Source organism: Monodon monoceros, unplaced genomic scaffold (genome assembly GCF_005190385.1).
Source record: "Monodon monoceros isolate NGI ecotype Baffin Bay Population unplaced genomic scaffold, NGI_Narwhal_1 Super_Scaffold_22, whole genome shotgun sequence".
Taxonomy (NCBI): domain Eukaryota; kingdom Metazoa; phylum Chordata; class Mammalia; order Artiodactyla; family Monodontidae; genus Monodon; species Monodon monoceros.
Genome location: NW_021703779.1, coordinates 47,570,271 through 47,590,248, shown reverse-complemented (window position 1 = coordinate 47,590,248; position 19,978 = coordinate 47,570,271). Strand labels below are relative to the sequence as shown.

At 41.3% G+C, this 19,978-nt stretch overlaps 1 protein-coding gene across 4 annotated transcripts in view; it reads right to left on the bottom strand.

Annotated features, from left to right (window-relative positions):
* Positions 1–19,978, bottom strand: part of PFKFB1 (6-phosphofructo-2-kinase/fructose-2,6-biphosphatase 1) — an 83,423-nt gene that overhangs the window by 22,296 nt on the left and 41,149 nt on the right. For 3 of the 4 annotated variants that reach the window (XR_003796356.1, XM_029240432.1, XM_029240430.1), the window contains exons 2-4: positions 4,956–5,081; positions 1,022–1,130; positions 118–184 (exon numbers count right to left, since the gene is read on the bottom strand). Coding sequence is in view for 3 of the 4 variants with exons in the window: in XM_029240432.1 (XP_029096265.1) it covers positions 118–184; positions 1,022–1,130; positions 4,956–5,081 (302 nt within the window). In the remaining variant the exon portion in view is untranslated. The remainder of the gene's footprint in view (positions 1–117; positions 185–1,021; positions 1,131–4,955; positions 5,082–19,978) is intronic. The other variant, XM_029240431.1, reaches the window with a different exon arrangement.

Sequence of the window (19,978 nt, the reverse complement as noted above, 5' to 3'; positions counted from 1 at the left end):
ATTAAATAAATATGTGCAAAGTGCTTAGAACAATGTTTAGAACATAGTAAATGCTCAATATATATTAGCTCTTCTCCAACCCAGCAGAAACCTAAGAAAAAATGCAAATTTCTTTACCGCAACATGACCTTCCTCACAGCTGAGATAGTTATGGACATCTTTCAGGGCTGCTATGGCACATTGCCTGAAAAAGATGAAGAAAGAAAGAGAAACAACCATTATACCCAAAATGGGCTTCTCTCTATTTTTCTGAATTATCTTTTGCACTATCTCTTAGATGTCCTACATTAAATTATTCATCTGTTGAATATCTACAACGGGTGTCCTATATTCTAGGTACAAGCACAGAGAGGTCACACAGTTGAAAATGGCTCTGTGTAGACATTTTAGGTGCAGGTATAAAGTAACATACCCAGGAAAAGTTGACTAATGACAGAGCCATAATATTAAGGGTTCCAAACCTTGAACTAATAGCGCTCAAGCTGAATTGGTTCTTGAACCCAAGAAGAGCCTGAATATATGGTCTGTGAAGGAGAAGGCATTCCTGGCATATGTAACAGGGCAAGCACAGGTAATAACGTGGAAATGTATTTATGCTTTTGGCAAAAATCTGGTTAGTGATTACTCTTTGCTGAGTTCTATTAAGAGGATATGGATCAATAAATGAGACCCAGGCTCTGTTCTGGAAGTGCTCAGAGTCTTGTAGAGGAGAGACAACTTGAGGTTGAATGGATGAGACTGGAGTGGGCCAAGCTACTGAGACTCTTATTTTAAATTATAGGCTAAGTTTCCACTCTCTCTTGTCAGAAGTAGGAAACTGTTAAAAGTTCTTAAGCAGGGGATGGATATGACCAGAAATAAGCTTTGGTTAAGATAGTAGAAGGGCTGTCCTAACCACCCTTTGAGACTCTAGGTGGACTCCTTGCTAACCCAAGTTGCTCTGCCCTACTCCCCCATCATTTGAACAAAAGTCTCCCTCAGCCAGGGGGCAGCACATGTCTTTAATATATTAGGTACTCACTTCCTGATAAGTAGGGCCTCCATGTTGTCTGGGAGAAAGAATTCGTAGTTCTTGTAGCTCACTGCCTCTCGTCGATACTGGCCTAAATTAAACACTGAAAGCAGGAGCCCTGGTGAAGAGGTTGGGAAGATCCCAGTGGCAAAATAATGTCCTTTCTTGGAGGTAGCTCAGAGGTAAAAGAAGGTATAGTTTGTAGCTATATAATATTTTTACAAAGCTTCAAATTATGGCTACCAGCTCATTTACTCCTTACAACAACCCTGAAAAGTAGGACTCATCATTCCCATTTATAAATGAGGAAATCAAGGGAGTAACTCTCATAGCTAAGAAGTGGAGAGATGGGATTCAAACCCAGGACTGTTTGGTTCCAAAGCTGGTGATCTTTCCACTATTCCATTTAATCATAAACTCCAAACCTTTTAATGCCCATAGTATTACTATATATTATTACTGTGTTCTGTACATTACTGCATTGGAAAGATAAAGAAATTGGGACCCAGGGAGTAAAATCAGTCATCAAGGGTCAAACATTGAGTCAGCTGGGGACATAACTAGACTGGGCCTCCTGAATCCTAGTCCAATGTTATTACATTTTCTGTATCAAGACAGAGAGTCTAGATTTATTGCCTTCTTTAGGCCACACTTTCTCATTTGTAATGGTGAAAAATCAGAGAGGAGGGAAGGAAAGGGGGAAAGAGGGGAAAATAGGCAAAGAGGTAATGTAATATTTTCTTCATTCATCCAATAAATAGTTTCTCATGCCTACTTTGTGAATCAGGACATGAGTTCTGGGGTGTCAGAGATGAAACAGATCTGCATGATGGGGCCCCAAGGAGCTCACAATCTAGCATGTAGGAAAGAGAGTAAACAGTAAATCAGTAAACAGAGAGCTCTCACCCAGTGTGTTAAGTGCTCTAACAGAGCCATGCAAAAGAGCAAGGAGGAAGGAAAGACTAACTAAGCTTGGGGTGATCTCAGATGGTTTCTTGGAAAAAGCAGCATGTGTACCAGTCTTTATAGGAAGGCAGGCCTTTTATTGGCAGGCATGGGGTATGGGAGAGGGGAACAAAGACATTCCAGGTAGAGGAAGAGTTTGAGCAAAGGTATGGCATTGGCAGGAGGCAGAACATGAGACATCCACTGTAACTGAGGCCTGTGAGGCTGTCAGAGACTGACTGTGGAGGGCCTTGAATGATAGGCTAAGGAGCTTGGATTTAAACCTGCAGGCCAAGGGAACCCTTGGTGGCTATAGATATGGTCATCTTGGCATTTGAAACATGACTCTGAGGGCCTCTGTGCAAGTGGAGCAGGTGGGAAGCAGGTGCATTAGAGCAGAGACCCATCTGACACTGTCCCACGTGCCCCTATGCTCAGCAGAGGCTCCTCAGAGCCTGCAGTCCTACAAGAACTACTCCTTCTTCCCTTCTCTTCTTCCAATGTTCTACTCCTCCCACAGGACACACCCAGCTCAAATACACCCTATCTGGAAGCTTTCACTGCCTTCCAGTAGGTGATTTCCTCTGTGAGGCCCATCAGTATCCTGCTCTGGGATTCTTCAGTGACATGTTGTATTCTTATGCATCCCAGCCAGATGGAGAAATCTTCAAGGACAGGTTGTGAATCTCATCCAGTTTTGCATCTCCAGTGCATAGTATGGGTTTTGGCACATGGAAAACCACTGGGGAACTCTTCACCAGTGAATTAGAGAAAGAGAAAGTACATGAAGAGAAAGAAGAAATGGGAGAAGGGGAGGAGAATACTTGGAGAGAGGGAGGGAAGGGGGCAGAGAGATAGGGTGTTGGTATGGTCAAGGGAAATAAGAGGAAGAGTGTAGAGGAGAGCACAGGGCCAATGTGGGTTCTTTCTTCTTCCCATCAGTAGCACCAAGTATCAGACCTGCCACAGTGAGTGTCAGGCTTTGGAATCAACCAGATGTGGGTTCATATTCTGGTTCCATCACTTAGTGACCATGTGCCTTTAGACAAGACACATCACCTCTTGGGCATTAATTTCATCAACTGTGGAATGATGATAATACTAGTTCTTCCTACATGGGTGTTTTAGAACTTAAGAATAGAGTCTGTCATACAGAGTGAAGCAAGTCAGAAAGAGAAAAACAAATACCATATGCTAACACATATATATGGAATCTAAAAATCAAACAGAAAAAAGGTTCTGAAGAACCTAGGGGCAGGACAGGAATAAAGACGCAGACGTAGAGAATGGACTTGAGGACATGGGGAGGGGGAAGGGGAAGCTGAGACCAAGTGAGAGACTGGCATGTACATATATACACTACCAAATATAAAATGGGTAGCTAGTGGGAAGCAGCTGCATAGCACAGGGAGATCAGCTCTGTGCTTTGTGACCACCTAGAGGGGTGAGATAGGGAGGGTGGGAAGGAGATGAAAGAGGGAGGGGATATGGGGATATATGTATACTTATAGCTGATTCACTTTGTTATACAGCAGAAACTAACACAACATTGTAAAGCAATTATACTCCAATAAAGTTTAAAAATAGATGTGAGTTCTTTGAGGGCAGGGATCCAACATCCAACAAGGGCCTTGGCACAACTGTGTGCTCAGCAAATAATTACTGACTGAGTGAGCAAGTGATTGCCCAAGAAGAACTGTTTTCCACACTGGGGAGCAGTGCTCCTTTCCACAAGAGACAGAGGCTAAGCACTTGTGTACCAGTGTACCGGTAAAGGAGAAACACAGTCCCAGTAATAATTTTCAGCTAAGTTGATATATGTTAAAAGCATCAATAGTCATTGGGGGATAAATAAAAACTTTTGGTAGACTTTCTTGTATTTACTGATTTTATTCTGAATTACGTATGATGTAGGGGGCACCCTAACTTTTAGCATTTAGAGACTCTAAATGTCTTAATTTGGTCCTACTTAAGCAATAGAAATTAACATGATCTAGTCCCCTACCCCAGAGCAGCTCCTGGGGAGAGAGACCCAGACACACAACACACTACAACAACACACTATGTAACTAAGGTTGGCATAGAGGGGTCTGTAGGAAGCATTGGTGTGGGAGCCCAGAGAAACATAGTCCTCCTAGGGGCAACAGAGGAATCAAATAGGAATGGGGATACAGTGCGGGGGATAGAGAAATCAAATGGAGAATAGAAAAGAATGATTGCTGAATAAGAGGTAGTAAGCAGAAAAGAGATCACATTGGGGAGAAAGGAAAGCTGGAAGTAGGGAGTGAGGGAGGAGGCTGACAGGCAGGGAAGGAGACCCTTCTGGAGGCGGAAAGAGGCAGGATCACTTCCGGCTGGGGAGGGGGAGCAGATAGGCTCAGACCTAAGGAGAAGCTTGGAGAGAGTGGACGCCTTCTGGACAGGAGAGGTGAGCTAAAGTGCCCTGCTTTACTGAAGACCTTGTGGGGGACTCCAGGCTGGGGCTTTGAGGTGCTTGACTCCACACACCCCTAAAATTTAAAGAAAACCTTAAGGTTGTGAAGAAATGGTAATGCTAATAAGAATCGCATTTTTGGTGTAGAAGTAATAATAAAGGTGATAAAAGTAGCATGTTACTCATAGGGTTTTTTTGAGGTCTTACAAAAATAGTGCTCCTTGAAAACAGATATTTAATCTTTGTAGTTTTCTTATGCTTAGCAGCTATCACGGGATTGGGCACAGATTACGTACTTAAGAAACTGTAAAAATTTATGAGGTCAGTGGTGGTGGTGGTGGTGGTGGTGGTGATATAGTAGTAGTAGTAGTAGTAGCAGTAGTAGTAGTAGCAGTTGTAGTAGAGGAGCAGCAGCAGCAGTAATAGTATTAGTCCTAATACTGTTAATAATGTTTTGAGACATTCCTTTACTCGTGGTTTTGCCCTTTTGAGGTCAGCTACCTTACTGTATTTTCCATAATTGGCCTATAGAGGGCTGTAGAACAAAGGCTTTCAGGGACATACCTTTAGTTGGTGTTCCTATCCAGTTGAGATACCGGGTGAGCTTCGTGGAGATGTAGGTCTTTCCTCGAGCTGGTAAACCCACCATTATCACCATCGTGGGGGAATTTGTAAACTGGGGTATGGATGCTGGAAGACAAACAGAGCCTCAAATCTTATCCCCAGGTTCACATGATATTCTGGTATCAACTCAGAGCTGTAGAATTGGAATGAGCATCTCGCCCACAATTAGAACAAGGAAAACAAAAACTGGAAAATTGCAAATTGTCCTCTATTGAATTCATGAGCAAACTGAGATTGCAATGCTAAAAGCTAACCCAAAATCTGTAGACATAGGCATCTACAGGGAACAACAGGGCCCAGGTACTTGCTTATCTTTTGCAGATACTACTGAATAATATGTAAAGTCATAAGAAGATAACAGCTAAAATTTGTTAATGAATTGCTAAAAGTTGGTTGTGTGTTAGTGTGAGAATGTGAAACCCCTGGGGGCTGTAGACATAGGTGGTTTTGAATCCTCTTGCAGACTTTCCCCCTAAGAAGTCCACCAGGTGCTGGCAGGGAAGAATAAGAATCCGGAGAAAGATATCCTATAGTTTTGGTTTGGTGAGGGAAACAGAACAGCATCCATTGCTGAAATTGTGCCCAAAGCATTCTGCCTTTATACACTGCAGAACAAAGGCCTTAACCTTCACAGGGAAAGGTAATAAAACTGTAGTCTGAGCGCACTGGTGGAAATTCACTGCAGCTAGCAGAGAGGAATACCCAACACCACTAAAACTCTGCCCAGACCAATCTACTCTATCTCCCCTAGGGAAAACAAGCCTTGCTCTGCAGAAGGAATGGCAATAGGAACTGAGGGCACAGGTGGAAACTCACCACCACAGGTGAAGGAGAAAATTTTAAAAAATGCTATAACCCAGGAGGGATAGGAATATGTGCTAAGCTCACAGTTATATTTAGAGGAGGGGCAGGAACATTTGGGAAAGTCACACCTCTATGACTCAGGATAAGCCTGCCTAAGACTGAGACTTAATCAAAATAGCATAGTATGTCCCTAGTCCCCTATTCTCCACTACAAGGCTAAAATAAATCAAGTAAAATAATAGCAGACTTTATTTTTAAAGAATGCAAGAGGTAAGTTGCCTCCAGAGAGCAGCACAAGGGAAGAATCAAGGAAAGAAAAAAACATAGTCTGAAGAGACAAAAAAATCATCAGGACAAGACTCAGTTATGACACATTTTGGAATTTCCAACAGACAACTTAAAATAGCTGTGATTAATATGTTAAATACTTTTCTATATTGGAAAAGTTAGACAACATGCAAGATCAGATAAGATAGCAGCAAGGGATAAAATGTATAAGAAAGAATCATATGTAAATACAAGAGAAAAAACACATTAACAGATCTGAAGAATGCCTTCAGTGTGCTTATTAGTGAACCAGACACAGCTGAGGAATAAGTGAAATTGAAGCTAGAACAATAGAAATTACACAAACTGAAATGCAGAGTAAAAATAAAGGGTAAAAAAAGAAAACAGAACAAAATATCCAAGAGCTTTGGGACACTATCAAGTTAGAATACTAGAAGGAGAAGAGAGAGAGAATGGAGAAAAAATATTTGAATAAATAATTGCTGAAATTTTTCATAATTAGCAATTGATATAAACCCCAGATCCAAGTATCTCAGAGAACACAAAGCAGGGTAAATAAAATTTGTAAAAGAGCCACATCACACCCAGACATATCAAATTCAAACTGCAGAAAAACAGGCAAAATAAAATATTGAAGGCAGTCAGGGAAAAAGGGTGGAGGGAACACCTTACTTACAGAAGAACAAGAACACAAGACCTCGTACCAGAGTCACATAAGCCAAAAATAGTGGAATGAAACCTTTAACATACTGAAAGTAAAAACCCTGCCAATCCAAATCTAAATTCAGTAAAAATGTCCCTGAAAAATAAAGGCAACCTCCTTCCCACCCTCCCTCCCTCCTTTCTTTCTTTCTTTCCTTCTTTCTTTCTTTCCTTCTTTCTTTCTTCCCTTCTTTCTTTCTACTTCTACTAATTATTTCTTTCTACATTTTCTCCCTTTTATTCTGAGCAGTGTGGATGAAAGGCTCTTGGTGCTGCAGCCAGGAGTCAGTGCTGTGCTTCTGAGGTGAGATAGCCAGCTTCAGGACACTGGTCCACAAGAGACCTCCCAGCTCCACATAATATCAAACAGTGAAAATCACACAGAGATCTCCATCTCAACACCAACACACAGCTACACTCAACAACCAGCAAGCTACAGTACTGGACACGCTATGCCAAACAACAAGCAAGACAGGAACACAACCCCACCAATCAACAGAGACGCTGCCTAAAATCATAATAAGTCCACAGACACCCCAAAACACACCACCAGATGTGGAACTGCTCACCAGAAAGCCATGATCCAGCCTCATCCACCAGAACACAGGCACTAGTCCCCTCCACCAGGAAGCCTACACAACCCACTGAACCAAACTTAGCCACTGGGGACAGAAACCAAAAACAACGGGAACTAGGAACCTGCAGCCTGCAAAAAGGAGACCCCAAACACAGTAAGATAAGCAAAATGAGAAGACAGAAATACACACAGCAGATGAAGGACAAAGATAAAAACCCACCAGACCTAACAAATGAAGAGGAAATAGGCAGTCTACCTGAAAAAGAATTCAGAATAATGATAGTAAACATGATCCAATATCTTGAAAATAGATTAGAGAAAATGCAAGAAACATTTAACAAGTACCTAGAAGAACTAAAGATGAAAGAAACAATGATGAACAACACAATAAATGAAACTAAAAATACTCTAGATGGGATCAATAGCAGAATAACTGAGGCAGAAGAACGGATAAGTGACCTGGAGGATAAAATAGTGGAAATAACTACTGCAGAGCAGAAGAAAGAACTTAGGACAGTCTCAGAGACCTCTGGGACAAAATTAAATGCACCAACATTCAAATTATAGGGGTTCCAGAAGAAGAAGAGTAAAAGAAAGTGACTGAGAAAATATTTGAAGAGATTATAGATGAAAACTTCCCTAATATGGGAAAGGAAATAGTTAATCAAGTCCGGGAAGAACAGAGAGTCCCATACAGGATAAATCCAAGGACAAATACGCCAAGAAACATATTAATCAAACTGTCAAAAATTAAATACAAAGAAAGCATATTAAAAGCAGCAAGGGAAAAACAACAAATAACACACAGGGGAATCCCCATAAGGTTAACAGCTGATCGTTCAGCAGAAACTCCGCAAGCCAGAAGGGAGTGGCAGGACATATTTACAGTGATGAAGGAGGAAAACCTGCAACTAAGATTACTCTACCCAGCAAGGATCTCATTCAGATTTGATGGAGAAATTAAAATCTTTACAGACAAGCAAAAGCTGAGAGAGTTCAGCACCACCAAACCAGCTTTACAACTGCTAAAGGAACTTCTCTAGGCAAGCAACACAAGAGAAGGAAAAGACCTACAATAACGAACTCAAAACAATTAAGAAAATGGGAATAGGAACATACATTTCGATAATTACCTTAAATGTAAATGGACGAAATGCTCCCACCAAAAGACACAGATTGGCTGAATGGATACAAAAACAGGACCCATATATATGCTGTCTACAAGAGACCCACTGAAGACCTAGAGACACATACAGACTGAAAGTAAGGGGATGGGAAAAGATATACCATGCAAATGCAAACCAAAAGAAATCTGGAGTAGCACTTCTCATATCAGACAAAATAGACTTTAAAATAAAGACAATTAGAAGACACAAAGGAGGACACTACAGAATGATCAAGGGATCCATCCAAGAAGAAGATATAACAATTGTAAATATTTATGCCCCAACATAAGAGCACCTCAATACATAAGGCAAATACTAACAGCCATAAAAGGGGCAACTGACAGTAACACATTCACAGTAGGGGACTTTAACACCCCACTTTCACCCATGGACAGATCATCCAAAATGAAAATAAGTAAGGAAACACAAGCTTTAAATGATACATTAAACAAGATGGACTTAATTGATAATTATAGGACACTCCATTCAAAAACAACAGAATACACATTTTTCTCAAGTGCTCATGGAACATTCTCCAGGATAGATCATATCTTGGGTCACAAATCTAGCCTTGGTAAATTTAAGAAAATTGAAATTGTATCAAGTATCTTTTCCGACCACAACGCTATGAGACTAGATATCAATTACAGGAAAAGATCTGTAAAAAATACAAACACATGGAGGCTAAACAATAAACTACTTAATAACGAAGTGATCACTGAAGAAATCAAAGAGGAAATCAAAAAATACCTAGAAACAAATGACAATGGAGACACGACAACCCAACACCTATGGGATGCAGCAAGAGCAGTTCTAAGAGGGAAGTTTATAGCAATAAAAAGCTACCTTAAGAAACAGGAAACATCTTGAATAAACAACCTAACCTTGTACCTAAAGCAGCTAGAGAAAGAACAACAAAAAAACCCTCAAACTTAGAAGAAGGAAAGAAATCATAAAAATCAGATCAGAAATAAATGAAAAAGAAATGAAGGAAACGATAGCAAAGATCAATAAAACTAAAAGCTGGTTCTTTGAGAAGATAAACAAAATTGATAAGTCATTAGCCAGACTCTTCAAGAATAAAAGGAAGAAGACTCAACTCAATAGAATTAGAAGTGAAAAAGGAGAAGTAAAAACTGACACTGCAAAAATACAAAAGATCATGAGACATTACTACAAGCAACTCTATGCCAATAAAATGGACACGCTGGAAGAAATGGACAAATTCTTAGAAATGGACACCCTGCCAAGACTGAATCAGGAAGAAATGGAAAATATGAGCAGACCAATCACAAGCACTGAAATTGAAACTGTGATTAAAAATCTTCCAAAAAATAATTCTTCCAACAAACAAAAGCCCAGGACCAGGTGGCTTCACAGGCGAATTCTATCAAACATTTAGAGAACAGATAACACCTACTCTTCTTAAACACTTCCAAAATATAGCAGAGAGAGGAACACTCCCAAACTCATCCTACGAGGCCACCATCACCTTGATACCAAAACCAGACAAGGATGTCACAAAGAAAGAAAACTACAGGCCAATATCACTGATGAACATAGATGCAAAAATCCTCAACAAAATACTAGCAAACAGAATCCAACAGCACATTAAAAGGATCATACACCATGATCAAGTGGGGTTTATTCCAGGAATGCAAGGATTCTTCAATATATGCAAATCAATCAATGTGATAAACCATATTAACAAATTGAAGGAGAAAAACCATATGATCATCTCAATAGATGCAGAGAAAGCTTTCGACAAAATTCAACACCCATTTATGATAAAAACCCTGCAGAAAGTAGGCATAGAGGGAACTTTCCTCAACATAATAAAGGCCATATATGACAAACCCACAGCCAACATCATCCTCAACGGTGAAAACCTGAAAGCATTTCCACTAAGATCAGGAACAAGACAAGGTTGCCCACTCTAACCACTCTTATCCATCATAGTTTTGGAAGTTTTAGCCACAGCAATCAGAGAAGAAAAGGAAATAAAAGGAATCCAAATCAGAAAAGAAGAAGTAAAGCTGTCATTGTTTGCAGATGACATGATTCTATACATAGAGAATCCTAAAGATGCTACCAGAAAACTACTAGAGCTAATCAATGAATTTGGTAAAGTAGCAGGATACAAAATTAATGCACAGAAATCTCTGGTATTTCTATCCACTAATGATGAAAAATCTGAAAGTGAAATCAAGAAAACACTCCCATTTACCATTGCAACAAAAAGAATAAAATATCTAGGATTAAACCAACCTAAGGAGAAAAAAGACCTGTATGCAGAAAACTATAAGACACTGATGAAAGAAATTAAAGATGATACAAATAGATGGAGAGATATACGATATTCTTGGATTGGAAGAATCAACATTGTGAAAATGACTCTACTACCCAAAGCAATCTATAGATTCAATGCAATCCCTATGAAACTACCACTGGCATTTTTCACAGAACTAGAACAAAAAATTTCACAATTTGTATGGAAACACAAAAGACCCCGAATAGCCAAAGCAATCTTGAGAACAAAAAAAGGAGCTGGAGGAATCAAGCTCCTTGTCTTCAGACTATACTACAAAGCTACAGTAGTCAAGACAGTATGGTACTGGCACAGAAACAGAAAGATAGACCAATGTGACAGGATAGAAAGCCCAGAGGCAAACCCACGCACATATGGTCACCTTATCTTTGATAAAGGAGACAGGAATGTACAGTGGAGAAAGGACAGCCTCTTCAATAAGTGGTGCTGGGAAAACTAGACAGCTACATGTATGAGATTAGATCACTCCCTAACACCATACACAAAAATAAGCTCAAAATGGATTAAAGACGTAAATATAAGGCCAGAAACTATCAAACTCTTAGAGGAAAATATAGGCAGAACACTCTATGACATAAATCACAGCAAGATCCTTTTTGACCCACCTCCTAGAGAAATGGAAATAAAAACAAAAATACACAAATGGGACCTAATGAAACTTCAAAGCTTTTGCACAGCAAAGGAAACCATAAACAAGACCAAAAGACAACCCTCAGAATGGGAGAAAATATTTGCAAATGAAGCAACTGACAAAGGATTAATCTCCAAAATTTATAAGCAGCTCATGCAGCTCAATAAAAAAAATCATACAACCCAATACGAAAATGGGTAGAAGAACTAAATAGACATTCCTCCAAAGAAGATATACAGACTGCCAACAAACACATGAAAGAATGTTCAACATCGTTAATCATTAGAGAAATGCAAATCAAAACTACAATGAGATATCATCTCACACCAGTCAGAATGGCCATCATCAAAAAATCTAGAAACAGGGCTTCCCTGGTGGCACAGTGGTTGAGGGTCCGCCTGCCGATGCAGGGGACGCGGGTTCGTGACCCGGTCCGGGAAGATCCCACATGCCGTGGAGTGGCTGGCTGGGCCCATGAGCCATGGCCGCTGAACCCGCGCGTCTGGAGCCTGTGCTTCGCAATGGGAGAGGCCACAACAGTGAGAGGCCCGCGTACCACACACACACAAACAAAAATCTAGAAACAATAAATGCTGGAGAGGGTGTGGAGAAAAGGGAACACTCTTGCACTGCTGGTGGGAATGTGAATTGATACAGCCACTATGGAGAACTGTATGGAGGTTCCTTAAAAACCTACAAATAGTACTACCATATATCCCACTCCTGGGCATATACCCTGAGGAAACCATAATTCAAAAAGTGTCATGTACCAAAATGTTCATTGCAGCTCTATTTACAATAGCCCAGAGATGGAAACAACCTAAGTGCCCATCATCGGATGAATGGATAAAGAAGATGTGGCGCATATATACAATGGAATATTACTCAGCCATAAAAAGAAATGAAATTGAGCTATTTGTAATGAGGTGAATAGACCTAGAGTCTGTCATACAGAGTGAAGTAAGTCAGAAAGAGAAAGACCAATACCGTATGCTAACACATATATATGGAATTTAAGAAAAAGAAAATGTCATGAAGAATCTAGGGGTAAACCAGGCATAAAGACGCAGACCTACTAGAGAATGGACTTGAGGATATGGGGAGGGGGATGTGTAAATTGTGACAAAGCAAGAGAGAGGCATGGACATATATACACTACCAAACACATGGTAGATAGCTAGTGGGAAGCAGCCGCATAGCACAGGGAGGTCAGCTCGGTTCTTTGTGACTGCCTGGAGGAGTGGGAAAGGGAGGGTGAGAGGGAGGGAGACGCAAGAGGGAAGGGATATGGGAATATATGTATATGTATAACTGATTCACTTTGTTATAAAGCAGAAACTAACACACCATTGTAAAGCAATCATAGTCAAATAAAGATGTAAAAAAAACTCTAAATAAAAAAAATAAAGGCAAAATAGACTTTTTTTCAAACAAAAATGGGAAATTCATCAACAGCAGATGTGTCTTATAAGAAATATTAAAGGACATTATTTACGCAGAAGGGATATGATATAGGTCAGAAATTGGATCTACATAATTTAAGTGAGAGCATTGGGAAAGGAATACGTGAAGGCAAAATATATCTTTTTATTTTCCATATTCTTAATTGTTCTAAAAATTAACTGACTGATGTGGAGAAAAGGGAACCCTCGTACGCTGTTGTTAGGATTGTAAACTGGTTCAGCCACTATGAAAACAGTGAGGGTTTCCTCAAAAAGTTAAAGCTAGAACTACCATATGATCCAGCAATTCCACTTTTTTGTATTTATCTGAAGAAAACAAAAATCACTAATCACAAAAGATATATGTACTCCCCTGTTCATTGAAGCATTATTTACAATAGCCAAGATATGGAAGCAATCTAAGTGTCCATCAATAGATGAATGGATAAAGAAGATCTGTTTTATATATATATATATATATGTATAATTTATATAATATGTATACACACACAGTGGAATATTATTCAGCCATAAAAAATGAAATCTTTGCCTTTGCGACCTCATGGATGGATCTACATGGTATTATGTGAAGTGAAATAAGTCAGACAGAGAAAGACAAATACCATATGTTCTCACTTATATGCAAAATCCAAAAAATCAAACAAAAAATGAAAACAGACCCATAGATACAGAGAAAAAATGGATGGTTGTCAGAGGGGAGGTGGGGGGTGAATAGATAAAGAGGATTGAGAGGTACAAACCTCCAGTTATAAAATAAATAAGCCACAGGGATGTAATATGCAGCATAAGGGATATGGTTGATAATATTGTAATAATAATAACTTTGTATGGGGACAGATGGTTACTAGGCTTACCATGGTGATCATTTCATAATATATGCAAATGTTAAGTCATTATGTAGTAAACCTGAAACATAATATTGTATCTCAACTATATTTCCAATTAAAACAACCCAACTGTTTAAAGCAATAATAGTAACAATGTATTGGGTGTTTATAGCAAATGTAAAAATTAAATGATTACAATGGTGACACAAGGGAAGGGAGTAAGATTGGGAATATTCTTTTGTAAGGTATTTGGACTACATGCAAAACAATATAGTGTTATTTGAAGATGAACCCAATTATTTTAAACTGTACATTGTAAACCCTAGGGAACCACTAAATTTTTTTAAAGATATATAAATTATAAGTAAATAGAGGAGATAAAATGGGATCATAAAAATACTCAAATAAAATAAGAAAAGTCGAAAGAGAGAGAAAGAGAACAAAGAACAAATGCAATGAATAGAAAAACAGCAAGATGGTAGATTTTAATCCAACTGTATTAATAATCACTTTGAATGTGAATTTTCTAAACACACCAGTTAAAAGACAGAGATTGTCAGAGTGGACAAAAAAGCAAGAATCAACTAGAAGCCATCTACAAAACACATGCAGCTGGGTCCAGTTCTGGGACCTTCTTTTATCTCTCACTAACTAACTCGAATATAAAACCTTGATAGAATTCATGAACACCTATTTAAAAACTGAAAAGTAAACATAGGCAGATGGATTGGGAAAAGATCAGAGTTTGAAATACTACCTAAATGGTTGAATTCAACATTATTTTTTTCCCTCCAGAATCCTAAGCCTGAATTGGACATGATATGAAACCCAGAGGTGAGCATTGTTTAACAGCCAGAGGGCAATACAGGAGACGCCTTGATGTTATGGCCTAAGGAGTGGAAAAGAGAACTCCTATATGTGAGAATGTGAGAAATTCCCAGGATTTTATTTACTCTACTTCTTTTTTGGTCCCACAGTCGGAGTAGTGACAGCAAAAGTAGTCCAGAAGCAAGAGTGGTCCATAAAGGGAACTGCCAGTAATCAAAAATCTCAGGGATAAGGTCCTTTCTCTAGGTGGAGCCATGGCATCAAGGGGACAAAACTAAACTTCATACTAATTTTTCCTCTCTCTCTCCTGCAACTTGTTTCTGGGAGTGATACTACCAAGAAAGTGGGTGGTTTCTGAACAGAGGACAGAAAATGGGAGCCTAGAGAAATGGAAAGTACTGAAAAACTATGGGAGAGGGAACAGTTTAGAAAAGAAATTACGAAAAGTGATTTTGAACTGCTGGGCTCACGTTTGATCTGTGAGTGCTTTGATGTGACCCTAATTAGCCTACCAAAGATTTGGAAAGTGAATCATCCCAAGTTCCACACTGACCACTAGGTGGTGCACACACCGTACTGGTCTAAACAGTACTACGAAAGTTTCAAAAATGTTCAAAAAATTGGAACCCCAATACACAGAAGGGTAAAACAAAAACATCAACCTCCATAGGATAAAAATAATACTCTTGGTCTTAAATGATATTTACAATGTCCACAATACAAACTAAAATCAATCAAGATACAAATAACTATGAAATCTCAACTCACATGAAAAAAGACCATCAACAGACATGAATCATGAGATGACACAGACGATGGAATTGTCTAAAATTATCTATTATAAAAATTCTTGAATGAGAGACCAGATCAAGATGGCAGGGCAGTAGAATATGAATCTCACCTCCTCCCACAAATACATCAAAAATATACCTTCATGTGGAAAGATTCTCACAGAATATCTACCGAACGCTGGCAGACTCAGACCTCAGACTCCTGAAAGGGCAAGAAAATCTCCATGTAACAGGGTAGGACAAAAGAAGAAAGAGGAAAAGAAAGAGGGAAAGAAATTGGGGCAGGACCTGCACACCTGGGAGAGAGCTATGAAAGACGAAAAGGTCCCACACCCTGGGAAGTCCCCTTACCTGCAGGGAAATCAGCCAGGACAGAGGGAGAGCTTCAGAGCCTTGGAGGAGAGTGCAGCAGCTAGTTTGAAGCAGCCAGAACAGAGAGAAACCTGCACAGACGGTATCAGAGCTACCTTGTCACATTATCCCGGGGTGCAGAGACAACAGAGGGAACACTGCCCAGTGAGAACCCAAAGAGGTATGAGCCAGGCAGAATTGGATGGTTCAACTGCAGGGATTCATTGATCTGCATTCACTAGTGCCTTCAACTACTCTCTAGGATATTTTCCATGATATCTTTCCTTTTCATGAAATGGGCCAGAAAATGTATGCTGTGGAGAACCAAAAGAAGTGGTGAAGAACAAGGGGTGTCACTGAACCTGGTAATGAGAACTCAGTGAACTGCTGGTCTGTTCCTCTCCCTCCAGAAAGCTGTACCTTAGAATTGTGTGAAACCACCTGTTCATACTTCAGGGTTCTTCCATAAAAAAAGATTGGTTATGGGGGTTGGAGACAAGATGGTGGAGTAGAAGGACTTGAGCTCACCACCTCTCACAGAAACACCAAAATCACAACTAACTGCTGAACAACCATTAACAAAAAAGATAGGAACCTACCAAAAAAGATATTCTACATCCAAAGACAAAGTAGAAGCCACAAAAAGATGGTAGGAGAGGCACATTTGCAATGCAGTCAAATCCCATACCCACCAGGTGGGTGACCCACAAACTGGAACAAAACTATATTGCAGAGGTTCTCCCACAGGAGTGAGAGTTCTGAGCCCTGCATCAAGCTTACAAGTCTGGGGGTCTGGCATTGGGAGGAGGAGCCCCCAGAGCATTTAGCTGTGAAGGCCAGTGGGGTTTGATCACAAGAACTCCACAGGACTGGTGGAAACAGAAACTATACTCTTACAGGGTGCACACTAGTTCTCATGTGCCCCAGGACCCAGGGAAAAGCAGTGACTTCAGAGAGGAGCCTGGTTCAGACCTACATGCTGGTCTTTGAAGGTCTCCTGGGGAGTTACGGGGTGGCTGAAGCTCACTGTGGGAACAAGGACAGTGGAGGCAGAGACTCTGGGGAGTATTCATTGGCATGAGCTCTCCTGGAAGCTGCCATTTTCGCAGCAAGACCTGGCTCTACCCAACATCCTGTAGGCTACAGAGCTGGGAGGCCTCAGGCCAAACAACCAACAGGGCAGTAACACAGCTCCACCCATGAGCAGACAGGCTGCCTAAAGTCTTCCTGAGCCTACAGCCACCTCTAAACACACCACTTGCCACAGCCCTGTCCACCTGAGGGACAAGATCCAGCCCCAACCAACAGTGGTCAGGCACTAGTCCCTCCCACCAGGAAGCCTGCACAAGCCTCTAGACAAGCCTCACCCAGCAGGACGCAGACACCAGAAGCAGAAGAAATGACAATCCTGCAGCCTGCAGAACAGAGACCACAAACACAGAAAATTAGACAAAATGAGACAGCAGAGGAATATGTTCCTGATGAAAGAACAAGATAAAACCCCAGGGACTTCTGGGAAGATGGCGGAAGAGTAAGACGCGGAGATCACCTTCCTCCCCACAGATACACCAGAAATACATCTACACGTGGAACAACTCCTACAGAACACCTACTGAACACTGGCAGAAGACCTCAGACCTCCCCAAAGGCAAGAAACCACCCACGTACCTGGGTAGGACAAAAGAAAAAAGAATAAACAGAGACAAAAGGATAGGGACGGGTCCTGCACCAGCGGGAGGGAGCTGTGAAGGAGGAAAAGTGTCCACACACTAGGAAGCTCCTTCGCGGGCAGAGACTGAGGGTGGTGGAGGGGGGAGCTACGGAGCCACGGAGGAGAGCACAGCAACAGGGGTGAGGAAGGTAAAGCGGAGAGATTCCAGCACAGAGGATCAGGGCCGACCGGCACTCACCAGCCGAGAGGCTTGTCTGCTCACCCGCCGGGGCGGGCGGGGCTGGGAGCTGAGGCTCGGGCTTCGGTCGGAGCGCAGGGAGAGGACTGGTGTTGGCAGCGTGAACACAGCCTGCAGGGCGTTAGTGCACCGCGGCTAGCCGGGAGGGAGTCCGGGGAAAAGTCTGGACATGCCGAAGAGGCAAGAGACTTTTTCTCCCCTCTTTATTTCCTGGTGCGCACGGAGAGGGGATTAAAAACGCTGCTTAAAGGAGCTCCAGAGACGGGCGCGACCCGCGGCTAAAAGTGCGGACCCCAGAGACAGACATGAGACGCTAAGGCCGCTGCTGCCACCAACAAGAAGCCTGTGTGCGAACACAGGTCACTATCCACAACCCCCTTCCGGGGAGCCTGTGCAGCCCACCACTGCCAGGTTCCTGGGATCCAGGGACAGCTCCCCCGGGAGAACGCACGGCACGCCTCAGGCTGGCGCAACGTTACTCCAGCCTCTGCCCTGCACTCGGTGCCCCTCCCTACCCCCAGCCTGAGTGAGCCAGAGTCCCAGAAACAGCTCCTCCTTTAACCCCGTCCTGTCTGAGCAAACAGACGCCCTCTGGCGACCTACACGCAGAGGCGGGGCCAAATCCAAAGCTGACCCCTGTGAGCTGTGAGAACAAAGAAGAGAAAGGGAAATCTCTCCCAGCAGCCACAGAAGCAGCAGATTAAAGCTCCACAATCAACTTGATGTACCTGCATCTGTGGAATACATGAATAGACAACGAATCATCCCAAATTAAGGAGGTGGACTTTGAGAGCAAGATTTATTATTCTTTCCCCTTTTCCTTTTTTTGTGTGTATGTGTATGCTTCTGTGTGAGATTTTGTCTGTATACCTTTGCTTCCACCATTTGTCTGAGGGTTCTATCTGTCCTGTTTTTTTTCTTAATAGTTACTTTTTATTTTAATAACCTTATTTTATTTTACTTTATCTTCGTTCTTTCTTTCCTTCCTTCCCTCCTTTGGACCACGAATCATCCCAAATTGAGGAGGTGGACTTTGAGAGCAAGATTTATGATTTTTTCCTCTTTTCCTCTTTTTCTGAGTGTGTATGTGTATGCTTCTGTGTGAGATTTTGTCTGTATAGCTTTGCTTCCACCATTTGTTCCGGGTTCTATCCATCCATTTTTTTGTTTTTTTTTCCTCTTAATAATTATTTTTTTACTTTAATAACTTCATTATATTTTATCTTACTTTATTTTACTTTGACTTCTTTCTTTTTTTCCTTCCTTCCCTCCTTCCTTCCTTGCTCCCTCCCTCCCTCCCTCCCTCCTTTCTTTCTTTATTTCTACTTCTACTAATTCTTTCTTTCTACATTTTCTCCCTTTTCTTCTGAGCCGTGTGGATGAAAGGCTCTTGGTGCTGCAGCCAGGAGTTAGTGCTGTGCCTCTGAGGTGGGAGAGCCAACTTCAGGACACTGGTCCACAAGAGGCCTCCCAGCTGCACATAATATCAAACGGCGAAAATCTCCCAGAGATCTCCATCTCAACACCAGGACCCAACTTCACTCAACGACCAGCAAGCTACAGTGCTGGACATCCTATGCCAAACAACTAGCAAGACAGGAACACAACCCCACCCATTAGCAGAGAGGCTGCCTAAAATCATAAGGCCACAGACACCCCAAAACACACCAGCAGACGTGGACCTGCCCACCAGAAAGACAAGATCCAACCACATCCACCAGAACACAGGCACTAGTCCCCTCCACCAGAAAGCCTACACAACCCACTGAACCAACTTTAGCCACTGGGGACAGACACCAAAAACAACAGGAACTACGAACCTTCAACCTGCAAAAAGGAGACCCCAAACACAGTAAGATAAGCAAAATGAGAAGTCAGAAAAACACACAGCAGATGAAGGAGCAAGATAAAAACCCACCAGACCTAACAAATGAAGAGGAAATAGGCAGTCTACCTGAAAAAGAATTCAGAATAATGATAGTAAAGATGATCTGAAATCTTGGAAATAGAATAGAGAAAATACAAGAAACATTGAAAAGGACCTAAAAGAACTAAAGAGCAAACAAACAATGATGAACAACACAATAAATGAAACTAAAAATACTCTAGATGGGATCAATAGCAGAATAACAGAGGCAGAAGAATGGATAAGTGACCTGGAAGATAAAATAGTGGAAATAACTAATGCAGAGCAGAATAAAGAAAAAAGAATGAAAAGAACTGAGGACAGCCTCAGAGACCTCTGGGACAACATTAAACGCACCAACATTCGAATTATAGGGGTTCCAGAAGAAGA